This window comes from Candoia aspera, chromosome 2, assembly GCF_035149785.1.
Source record: "Candoia aspera isolate rCanAsp1 chromosome 2, rCanAsp1.hap2, whole genome shotgun sequence".
Classification (NCBI taxonomy): domain Eukaryota; kingdom Metazoa; phylum Chordata; class Lepidosauria; order Squamata; family Boidae; genus Candoia; species Candoia aspera.
In genome coordinates this window covers 112,160,880-112,173,612 of record NC_086154.1, presented here as the reverse complement: position 1 = coordinate 112,173,612, position 12,733 = coordinate 112,160,880, and the positions used below count along the sequence as shown (strand labels likewise).

The 12,733-nt window shown below is 37.7% G+C and overlaps 1 protein-coding gene across 1 annotated transcript in view; it reads right to left on the bottom strand.

Annotated features, from left to right (window-relative positions):
* CACNA1G (calcium voltage-gated channel subunit alpha1 G) overlaps positions 1-12,733 on the bottom strand; it is a 216,038-nt gene that overhangs the window by 3,782 nt on the left and 199,523 nt on the right. The window contains exons 31-32 of the mRNA XM_063293237.1: positions 10,546-10,735; positions 4,594-4,763 (exon numbers count right to left, since the gene is read on the bottom strand). Coding sequence (XP_063149307.1) covers positions 4,594-4,763; positions 10,546-10,735 — 360 coding nt within the window. The remainder of the gene's footprint in view (positions 1-4,593; positions 4,764-10,545; positions 10,736-12,733) is intronic.

Below are 12,733 nucleotides of genomic sequence, written 5' to 3'. Positions count from 1 at the left end.
ATGTGGTTGAAAGGATTGAAATTTATATTATGTTATAATCTTAAAGAGAATATTTATGAAATGATGTACCATTGGTATATGACTCCACAAAAATTATCTAGAATGTATAAATGTACTTCAAATTTAAGTTGGAAATGTGGACAACAAGAAGTGTCATTTTATCATGCTTGGTGGATGTGTAAACAAGCTAGAAAATTTTGGGCTCAATTATGTGCAGTGATTCAGAGGATTTTAAAGATTAATATTCAACTGAAATCAGAACTTTCCTTCCTGGGACTGATGGATAAACAGCTAGAAAAGAGCCATGGAACACTGTTTTTATAAGTGATAACTGCAGTAAGTTTATTGTATAGACAAAGATGGAAAGATTTGGCAATATCTACAATGGAGGAATGGTTGGTGAAGATGACAGAAATTGCTGAAATGGCTAAATTGATTTGTTTGATTAGAGAAAAGACAATGTCTACATTTATCAGTGACTGGAAACCCCTTATGGACTTTTATTTATGGTTTTGATAATTAGACACGATAGATTGTAGAAAGAAGATAGTCATGATGTAACTTTAGAGAGAGAAGTTAAAATATAATTGTACTAATAACTGCTGCGAAGAAGATTGGAAATCACTTCTTTATATCTTTATTCATATCTTTATTTTTCTACTTTTTTCTTTTAGAACTTTTAGCTTTTTCTTTTATTTCTTAAAACTTTCAGTAAAAATATGTGTGTGTGTGTGTGTGTGTGTGTGTATAAATGCTGCACTAGAAGAAATAGGAATTGGAATTAAAATTGATGGCAGAAAAAACAACAAGTGAGGAAGATGTAAGGAGACTATTCTTGAAAATGAAATAAGAGTGCAAAAGCTGGGCTTCTGCTCAATATTTTTTTAAAAAAAGAATATGTCAACAGGCAATACAATCAATGCAAACATGCAGAGAAAAAAAATGAGGTAGGTAAAGATTTTACTTTTCTAGCCTCAAAAATTTACAAGGATAGCGACTATAGTGAAGAAATAAAGACCTTTTACTCGCGAGAGACTATGACAGTTTTAGACCATATTAAAGTGCAGAAACATCACACTGACAAGAAAGGTATATATTGTCAAGACTAGGGTTTTCCCAGTTGAAACATATGGCTGTGATAGCTGAATCATTAGAAAGACTAAATGAAGAAAAAATGAATTGTGGTGCTGGAGAAAATTGTTGAGAATATCTTGGACCACAAAAAGAACAAATCATTCAACACTGGATGATGTAACACCAGACAGTTCATTGAAAGAACTGATATTGAAACTAAACCTTAGATATTTTGGACACAAAATCCTAAGATGTTTGGCTAGATCAAAGGCAATCAAAAAAGAGGTCCACAGAAGAGAAGGAACCTAAATTCCATTACTGATGACACAAGCAGGAGCTTACAAGAACTCAAAAGAAGCAAGTACTGTAGTGATGGACAATCCATCTGAATAACAGAATGAGCCAAGGAGATAGTAAACAAAATTCAGGTCAACAAAGAAATAATGAGAAATAAAGAAGTGAGAAGGAAAGAAGAAGAGAGAGAGAGGGGGGAGAAAAAAAGAACAAGAAACACTACACATAGTAAAAATGTGAAATACAATTTTATTGTATCACCAATACCTCATGTATAAATATCCTACTTGGAATACTTTACAATTAGTGATACAATAAGATTATTTACAAAGAAAGGCTAGCTAAGTTACTGGGAATTACTGAAATCAGCAATTAAATTTAAATAGTCAAGAGACATATTGAGAGACTCATTTCAGCAGCAAGATTCACAATTTCAAAGGTCTGCTGCTTGGCTATACGTTTATTTAAATAGAAGTATCTGTGGATTTGTGTCTTTGGCACAAATATCCCTTCATTGTTTGCAATCAAGTTTTCTATCCTGAGAGTTGCATTTAAATTTATGTGGCATGTCAGGGTCTGTATTTAAAACTTGGGTTCAGGAAAAATTAGAGTAAGAACAAAACAGTTAGCAGACATGAAATGAATTCATAGTAAATATTCATGAAAGATAGGAATACATAAAATTTATTTAGGTCTCTATCAGATGCTTCCACAATGCTGAGGGCAGGACAATTTCATATATAGTTTTCAAAACTGAAGATTACACTGTTCTCTTAAGATAATGGACTTGGCCCAGATGGCAAAACTAACGGACCTGTTAAGTGATAAAAATATGGACGATTTTAAGAATGAATGGCGACCTTTTCTCGATTATATAAGGACAATGCAAAAAATAACAATATGTATATAGGATTTAGTAACTAAACACTTAATCAAATAAAAATAGGGGTGACATAGATTGAAAATAGAGAAGAAGTTAAGAGAACACAACTATAGATCCAAAATCACAGTTTAGATAGTCGGAAACCACTTTTTAATAAGCTTTGCTGTTTTCTTTTCTTTTTGTCCTTTTTCTTTTTGTCCTTCTTTTCTCTCTGTTCATTGTTATATGTATTTGTGTGTATTATGTTGTTTATGTTATTCTGCTTTCTAGTAAAGTATTTTAAAAAAAACTAAAAAAAAAGATTGCACTCTTCTGAACCAGTCTACAGACTGCCCTCTCCTGGTTTATATCCATGGTGCACAGAAGAAATGGGCTGGCCAGAACGGCAGAGGGAGGCTCCTACTGATGGGTTATGACCCGTAAACCTTGTTCTCCCTAAGTTAGAGATAGGCCAATCCTGGGCTGCCTGCAGCCTCCTCATAGTCATTCTTGTAGCTCCAGAGCTTTCAAGATTACTTCACCAAAATTCAGAAGTAAAATAGCAGTTTTGAATAGCATGCTTTTTTCTGCATTTCTTTTTATTAAAAAAACCTTAATAAATTGGCACCCTGCCCTCCAGGCACATCACTGTATCACTCCATGCTCCCTTGCAGACCTTCAACCCTGAAATAGCATGTATAAAAAAATGTGTGGTTGGCTGAAATGAGTTTTCCACCAATTCTACAGGAGGCTTCTCAGCCTAGCTTCTTGTTGTTGACATATTTGTCTTCTGCAAGCCAGGGACGATTAGGGTGGCATTACCTTGGGAAAACAGGATGTATGTCACAACAGCAATGAACTCATTGCTCTGGGGATTTTTAGCTTTTCAGTACAGTAGACTATATCAATCACTACTGGAAAAGCACCAAAAATGCAGCCAAGCAATAGACTTGTTGAATAGAGGAAGAGAAGTACTGCATGTAACTTCACATGCTTAACTAGATCATGTGTGGGAATAAGCACGTTGTATCAACTCTAATCTACACGAATGATCTACTTAACTAATCCAGAGGAATTTTGATTTAGCCCCGAACAGACCTTGTTTTGTGATATGGAATAATCACTCAACTGAACCTCTCTTAGAACATCCTTCTCCTTGAGAAGCTCCCTAATGTCACGTGGGGGGTGGGGAGGGTGTGACAAGGGGGCAGAAAAGGGTCCAGATCAATAATCAATAAGTGTTGATTCTGTCCATAGTAAAGACAGAATGACATGGCTGTTGGATGGCCTTCCTAGTTCAGGAACACACAAGATACAGTGTGCTACACTATTTGCAGCACTACTCCTGATCAATTCTGCCCTGAAATACCTTGTGAAAATGTAGCCTTATATCTAATAGAGTCTTAGTAACATTAAGTCCTTGGCTGCTAATTATAACGGCCAAGTAGGCAGCTAATGAGACCCCTCATCTTTGTGGTGCTGATTTAAAAAGTTTGGACTGTTATCTTTTTAATAACAAGAAGCCCATTCAGAGGCTGGAACCATGAAATCAATTCAATTCCTTGTTAATATACCCTGGGCCAGCATGCTAGCTCAGCATTGGCCTACTAGACATTAGGAATTTAGCCTGTCAGTTTAATACTCCATATGAATGTAAACAGTGCACCTCGGAAAATAGTTGCATTATTTAGTTAGCAGGGAAAAGGAAAGTAATGGCTTGAATAAACTGGGCTCTGAAGTAATCTTAAACTTGTATAATATGCTATTTGGAGAAAATGAAGAGTGATCTTCTGCATTTAGGATTACATGTTTTCAATCTAGGGCTGAACTTTTGGGCAAATTTTAAAAAATACAGATAAACTTCTAGATGTTTCAAGAGAGTTCCACTGTCAAGCTGAAAGCCTGGTGAAATAAAATGTTTGGGGCAATAGGCCTGAAAAAATTCATATGAAGTAAAGAATAGTGAATAAGCATGGAAAAATACGTGTTTTAAAAATAATACGTGATGGCTTGATGCAGTTATGCAGGTAGGTGATCTATAAGGGGCTCAACTACATAACTAGGGGAGATCAGGAGAGGGAACTGTATGGTCAGCAGACTGAAACAGCATATGAGTAAGTTTGGGTGTGGTCTGCTGGCCATGCTGGCTGGGGAATTCTGGGAGCTGAAGTCCACACATCTTAAAGTTGCCAAGGTTGAGAATCACTGCACTAGACATATGTTCCACCCATCAGAGACAGTGGAGACTGGACACATGATTTCAGCCTTTTTGTTTTTTCTGCTTCTCATATAATTTTGCAACTGCATGAGATAAACCCTGCTGCCCTCGAGCTTGAGAGGACCACCATGCTAGCACAGCTTACCTGTCTGCGAAGTAACCGTTCTGCACATGGAGAATGCACAGGGGGAGCAACTTTGGGTTTGCTTTCCCAGTCAAGATTATATTGGGGCTTGAAGGGGTGGAATCGCTCGCTTGCAATGTGTAGAACAGCATCAGTACTTGCAGGCTGAGACTGCACTGACGTCGTTGACCCTGAAGAAAGGATAGGAAAGTTAAGGGCTAGCATGTAACACATTCTGTTTCTTAATTCTGTTTCTAATTAAATCACATTCAGATTCTTTCTAAAGTATCAAACCCAGGTCTCTATTTTGGGACTTACTGATACGGTTAAGTCTTGGATTTGCCTTGAATTCAAGACAAGAGCAGTGGCGGCTGGTTGTATCAGTAGTAAAGGAGCTATGTGGACAGGCTTCAAACTCTAGAAAAGCTGGAAATTCTGGAACAGAAAGCAAGCTAAGAGTGGTCTAAAGAGAGTACACCACAACTGAATACAGATCGCATCTCTGTGGTAAAGCTTGCAGGTACTTTATGTTATTGCAACCGAGGCAATGTGCTTGCCATTGATTCCTTCATATACCTCCTATGCATTTCCATAAATTTGCTCTGGAGGAGATGGGAAGACCTTTCAGAGTAGGGTTTTTTTTTTCTGGAGTGCATATGAGAAGAAATAAAATAATGTCTACTCTGATAATTCAAAGCCTATAACCTAACAACATCATTCTCTCTCTCTCTTAGAATCCTGGTTTTGATAAGAGGAATGGATTATTAAAACCAAATCACCATTTTATCAACAGTGACGTGAAGGAACTGTCACAACATTCTAAACTCTGTTTCTGCTAACATATTCTTACAAAGGGAAAACAAACAATTGTGACTAGATCTTGATTAAGCAACTGCATAATTGATATGCTTGAGTCTATATTCAGAATCAGATAGAGTTCAGACACAGAAAATGGACCCCGAAAGAGGTCAGATATACAATGATGCTAGTTAACAATCTGGCACAGTCTGGATGGCAGCCACAAGAGGGGGATGAGGAGTGGTGGTGCTTCCCCAGCATGGTTGCCCTTTCTTTCAGAAAACAGGCAGCAGAGGTGTTCTGCCACAGATTCCTCTCACTGAAGATGCCCCTGAACTTTCACCATATCAGTGCCCAAGTGTAGAAATCACTGAAAATTGGAAAGGGGTTCAGAGGGGGAGCAGCCGGCAGAGCATAGACGTGCTGGCCATGAGACACTTAGAAGGTGTGATCCAAGATATATGTGGTGGTGGTTGGTTGGAGATGAACAACCAAGACCTTCCTTTTCTAACATGCCTTTTTTGCTCCAGATCAAAGCTTTTTGGTCATAGATTAGGGTTTTATTTTCAAATATTCCATATTCTTCCAAACCAGGGCTTTTCTAAAGCAGAACAGTGCTGATTTTTGTAAACTCCCGATTGAGTTATGCCTCTGGTTTTTCTGGGTTCATGGAGAGTTCAAAGCAACATCCAGTTCTACATGATCTGCTAAGTTCTTTTGGTTGCAAGTGAAATCGCCTCTGCCACCTCCAGTAAGTAACGTGTTATGGGAAGAGTTATGAGATGGGGCAATATCATGCTCATTTGCCCAGTTTCTGATTTACAGAAGAAAGGCAGGCCTGAAGGGCGAGTGCCTACAGGTTTCTTGCAGGTGCTCCTACCACATTCTCTGGTTACCTTCACATTCTCGGATCTAGGATTGTAACATTGTAATGCACGGAACCTTGTAAAATGTTTACCTACAAGATCCAGCATGGTCTTTTTGTAAAAAAAAACCAATTAGAAAAAGTAATTCATTTTATCTAGGCCATCTCCCACAGAAAGAACCTCATTTGTCCTGGACTGTTTCCCAGAATATCAGACCTATTATGCAGGATTATTGAAACAAATAACTTTTGCAAAGGCCAAGTTTACTTCAACATAACGTTCTTTTCCAGCTTGAAATATTATGTTAATCTTATTAACTTACTGGTGATATATGGCCTTAAGTAACCGCATAGCACTTTAGAGAATTGCATATTAATAAACAGAGGCCACTGCATTCAGTTCTGAAAAGCAACTCTTTCACAAGTGCTAAGTATGTCAAACCAGAGGTGGCTCTGTCTTGGTCAGAGGTCAGGCTTCATCACTGGCAGAACATCTGTGAAATTAGGGTTGAAGCCCATGTGAAATTAGTGTGAGGGTTGTGGGTTACCCATTTCTTCATTACTGTACTGTATTAGGCTGACAAATGGCAAAAAAGTGTAATCATTTCGCACATAATTTTCAGCTACTTTCTTTTTTGTTTCGTAAATTCTAGAGTGTTCTGCCAACTACAGCTCCATACCTTGAATGGAACCAAAGAATAAGTTTTTGCACATTGCAGATGTGTAAAGGTATTACAAACAATTAAAATTAACAATACATTATCATTTGTAATCATGAAATAGTCTGCTTTCGGCTTCATATGCTTTGATTTCCTACTTGAGGAATAATTCAAAGAGCCCCTGATTCACTTCTGGGTTATGAAATACATATGTCTGCTTTCTTTTTGGCCAAGGACATGAAATTGCCTTTATAAACAGAGAGAAAAAAGTCTGGAGAAAATATTCACAAAGACTGCACAGTCTAGTTAGAAGCCTACCATTCACAGATCCACCTCCCTCCCCCCATTTTAACCTATACAGATTTGATTCCAGGTGAAAAGTGCAGCCATCTCATGTTTTCTCTGAAGGCCATTTCCTTTTGTTTGCCTGTTCTCAATGGTTAATCACATCTGAACTGTATTACTTGCTTCCTACTACAGGTGTGGGCTCCCAAAACTGAATGCTTCCTCTTTTGCCTATAGGCATGCACATGCATGTGTGCCCACCCTCACCATTCTTTTCATACAGAGTAGTCCCAGAGAGCCAGTTTGGTGTAATGGTTAAGGCACCAAGCTAAAAACTAGGTGGCCACAATTCTAGTCCTGCCTTAGGCACAAAGCCAGCTGGGTGACCTTGGACTAGTCAGTCTCTCTCAGCCCTAGGAAGGAGGCAAACCTCTTCTGAGAAACCTTGCCAAGAAAACTGCAGGGACTAGTCCAGGCAGTCGCCAGCAGTCAAAACCTGACTTGAAGGTGCGTGTGCATGCACACACACACACAGAGACTCCTACTCAAGTATTTTGGTTCTGTGTTTAATGAGCACATAGCACTGCTTTCCTGCTCTCCTGGGGCATTTTTCTCTGCCATAGGAAGCACTTGTGTTGATGGCCTGGGTGCTGAGGCACCTTAAGAACATACAGAGCCCTTTCCAGGCACCATTTCTATTACTTCCCGGAGACCTTCTCTGCTCTGAAGGTGGCTTTCTGGAGTTTGGGCTGAGAAGGATGCATCACAGAGACTGTAGCCTCTAGCCTAAGAAGTTCCCACAAGCATTCTTAAAGAAGAAACATGGTGGATAGACTCAGGGCTTTGTTTAGAAGTGTACCTTCTGCTTGGAAAAAAGGGCCAAATAATGGTAGAAAACATCCTGGGTTAAGAGGAGATGGCCAGACTGAGCATCAGCCCGGGGTGTCCTGGGGATGGATGTCTTGTACTTGCCACCCCACAGCGGTGCCATTTTGAGACTAGGCAAATTGTCCTCTAGCAATCCTTTTGCATATAAACTAGCAATGGATTGGATGGGAAGGAAATAATTTCAGTCTTTGTGGCTACTTACTCTTGCACCCAGTGATAGTTCACTGTCCTTACAAATCTTTAGTGACATAAACAAAATGGGCTGCTTCTGAAAATAAATAAATACCCAAGTATATAAACTCTGGCTTATTTTTAAAATAGTGAAAGATATTTAAAGCACTTCTTTCTGGAAGAAACCCATCTCCCACTGTATTTCAAGGGGGGCCAACTAAGTGATTTTATAATGTTGACTGTGAGGAAAAAGAGCTATTCTGTCTTGGGAGCAGCTAAAAGGCATATGATGCCATGGGTGACAGGGATCTCTTTTGCGCTTAGGGTCCTCACATGGATCCTTGGACACTTTTATGTTTCTAGGCGTTGAAGGAAACCAGTTTAGAGTTTAGGATGCCATGTCCCAAGCGTTTTAGGAAAACAGAATATTGTTTTGGTGTAGGTTCTGCTGGGACTTTACCTGCTGTATTTATTATTGTTTTATTGTTTTATATGTGCATGTTGCTGCTTTTTGTTTTATCTTGTATTGTTAAGAAATTTGTACACTGCCCAGGGAACTGTGATTATTGGTTGGTTTATAAATGTCATTCATATTCACATACAAATATAAATTATGGATATTCTGATATATTTTTTTAATAGATACTATGCCTACATGGTAGTCCATCTTTGCTATAAAACTGTTCAGTTTTCTATTGTATTACCAGTCAGGCTGATATTGCATAAGGCTCTAGTGGGTTTTCCCCCCCCAAGATTTTGTTGTTGTGCTGCCCTGAAATCAAGCTTGATTCCTTGTTTTTGGCATTCTAGATGTGGATAATTTATAAACTCTTAAGTTAAGCTACTTTGAATATTGCATGTGATTTTACATTACTTTATGCTAAGCTAAAGTGTCAAGGTACACTTGTTTTACTTAATAGCTATAGTTTGTGCATTTTTATTCCTGCTGCTAAACAGCAAATGTTCTCATTAGTATGCAAATTTCAATACCTTTCTACTAATCTCTTCACATATTGTACCATTCAGAACAGTATTCTCAAGTGCTGGGTGATGGCACTTGAAAATAAATTCTACTTGATCCTGAAACATGTTTTCTGAGAGAAGGTTATGGAGAGACACTAGTTTCATTCCAACCCCTAGAATTCTTGTTACAAAAGTCTTGCTGCTTCTTGTTGGGACTTCAATAAAATTGCTTTTCATTGTGGAGAGTGGAGAGGTGATGGTGCAGTTTCAACTCTTTAGAAAAACGAATACTGTACAGATCCTCTCCCATCACTTCACATTACTGCTAAGGGAGAACACTACTCCGTCTGAAACAAGCTATAGTGGCTAATAAAGGGCTGCCACACAAAATAACAGTCCTGCATCACTCCCTGCCCTCAACCTGTAATATTTTCTGAGATGCAATCTCATTCTGTTGTATATTCTTCTTCCTCACCCATTCCACCCTTCTTCGCTTGGTCAGATAGAATTTGCAGCAGTGCAACAGCAACATTCACAGCTTTCATTGTGCTAGGAAGAGGGGTGAAAATGTCATATGGGAGACTTAGGTTTTTTGGAGATGTCCTAGCATCTGCTGTAAATTAATCTAGCAAGTTTGAGTTCCAATTTTCACATTTTAAAAAAGTGTACACCTAAGATATTTCACAATGGAGAAAACAAGTAACGACATGAAATGCCTTGATGAGTGTACTTGCAGCAGTGAAGGACAAGTTTAATAATCAAAAGATTTTGAGCAAGTAGCCATCCCTAAAAAAGGCCAGGTTCTTTTGAGGATAAAGGCCTTACTATACATTACACGGGTGTGCGATTCATGGGAAAAGCTGTTTCAGGATGGGCCAGTTTGGAGTGGCAAAGCAATGTGGGCCAGTGGTCTTGAACTCTCCTCTGGCCTAAATTACTGCCATGCTATTTCCTATAGAACTTTGTAGGGGAAGAGTTTATAGCAGAGAAGGAACAGGAAATTAAGCACTCCTGCTTCTTGTCCTCCTCATCTGTTTCCAAAGTCAGTCAGTCAGTCAGTCAGTCAGTCAGTCAGTCAGTCAGTCAGGGTGACTTGTATGGATTTATGTGTAATGCCTGTTCCATTCAGCAAAGGCAGTTAGCTGTCAGTTTCTCATCCAGGATTTTGGTTACAGCACTAGACCCTTGCCTCTTCCATACAGCTTGATAAAGACTGCAAATTACGTCTGAGGGCTAAAAGGCTAAGAAACAGCAAACACACACCTCCATAAAGATCTACCTGGGAAACCACATTTGCACATTTAAAGGTTGGTTGTTGTTTTTTTTGAGGCAAATGTTTTGTACCTGACTGAGATCTTTGATGCGGTGTGTTTTTCTCTCCCGAGGAAGCATCATAGGTGCCAGTATCTGGAGCCTGAAACATATAGCTATCGTTTGGCAGAGAGTGGGTGCGGCCCACCGAAGTCTTCCCTACTCTCAGCAGATCCTGGTTTGATGAGAGAATCAGGGGGTCATTAATGGAAGGAAGATCAGTCTAAAAAAAGAAAAAAGAGAAAGAGAATGTCACAGAAGTGGAAAATAATGTGCTTGCTGGAACTGTGGTGACAACCACTGCAACAGACATGAGATGTGGTGAGCATGCATTCTACTAGGCTGTACAACTTCTAGAATAACAAAATGAAATTGCGCAAATGAGTTGACCAGGAAGCAATAATCCTACGTTTGTACTATTACTCAAGTACCACACATAGGATGAACGACATTCAGAACAAAATATACAATACAGGGAAACAGAGAAACAACATTGCAACTATAAACCATGACTATTTCAGAATTGAACAAGCATCATGCCTCAGGGCTTGGTAACAGTTGCATGCTTTGCAAAACTTTAGTCCTTTAAATGAATAATAAAAGTCTTTTCACTCCCTTCCCAATCAAAGGAGGCTTTTGCAGGAATCTGTACATAATCCTAGTTAATTTTCTTAACAAACAGGGAGCTATGTGAATTTATGGAATAAATTGGCTGTATATACAAGCAGAATTACAAAGGGACTTTGATGATGTATTTTCAAGAATAAGGAAAATACATTTTAAAATAAAAGATCTAAATAGTAAAAATGTACTGTTACAAAAGTCTCTGGTCTCATTCTAATTTTCATAATAGCTGAAAAATTATCTATTAGAAAATCTTGTAAGGATTTTCTAATCCAATTCACAGTAAAACAAAATATAAGTAGTGTACATGATCTTATGCTGTAGATTTAACCAATAATTTATAATTTCTCTTACAAAGAATGAATTTGAAGATTTAGGTATTAGATTCATCTATGGCTAATGTTTCAGATGAACACAATTAACTATATTGTACACCACTATCAAGTCTTCTTTTAATCTCTTAAATGGGTTGATATCCTAATTCAATCAAAGTCCATTGAATCAATGCTGTACACAAATTCAATAATTTTTCTCTCCCTACTGCAATGATATATTTCCTTTCATGGCAAATACTGGGCCCCACTCAGATGGTTTCAATGAATATATGTGCAATTTGGGGAAATTCATTTGACAAGATAAAATTGACATTCATCATGCTTAGGATACTTCTATACCAGCAACTCCATCTCTTGGCTACATATAGTATTTTTTTTTTACTTTTACTATCTTTACTTTTGTGCATACATCTGCTCCTCTTATAATACTTTTAGCCTGATTCAGACCTAGGTTACTTCCAAACAAGGTTTTCAACACTCTGCCTTCACAACCATTCCTACTTTTCCCATGGCTTCATTTCTCTTAGCAGAAATAGAAATCTGTTAAGATAGGAAAGATGGAATAGTTGCAGGTTGTTGTTTGGTTTGAAGCATCTAGAATACTCTTCTTTTTGAAATACCTTGATGATGCTTAAGAATAGATGTACTACTACTAATAGGATGAATTAGTCATTACTAACTCAAGACCCCTTAATTTCAGTGATGTATGATATGATTTAGTCTGGAACCAACCCAATATATTTAGCACTTACTGATTTTTTGAAAAATGTGAATACACACATGTGTGTTCTTAGAGATTTAACTTTGTTAAATTATGGAACTGTAAAATAATTGGATATTGTGCAAGTTGAAACAACAAGAGTGAAAGTTTCAGTGGAAATTAATGAATTAGTTAACATAAATAAAATGTTAATAATAAAAAGAACAATATTAAAGCTCTTTGGTCTGGTTGGAGTAAGAAAGACATGATAATAGCTTAGATGAAGAGCAATGGAGAATGTTTTCCATTGTTGTATTTAAGCACCAATCTTAATTAGTACCGGTTTTATGAAGAACTCACTTTTTTACAACTAAATCATACTGAAAAAACATACTTGGGTAAGACATCAGATTAAGTCTAAATATTATAGGCCACATGTAACATTTGCTAATCTAATACACTGTGAAAATCAGTTGGTACAGTTATACCCGTAAGAAGAAGTAAAACTCATTTTACAGTTCTGATATATCTGACACTGGCACTAAAACAAAAAATTATTTGA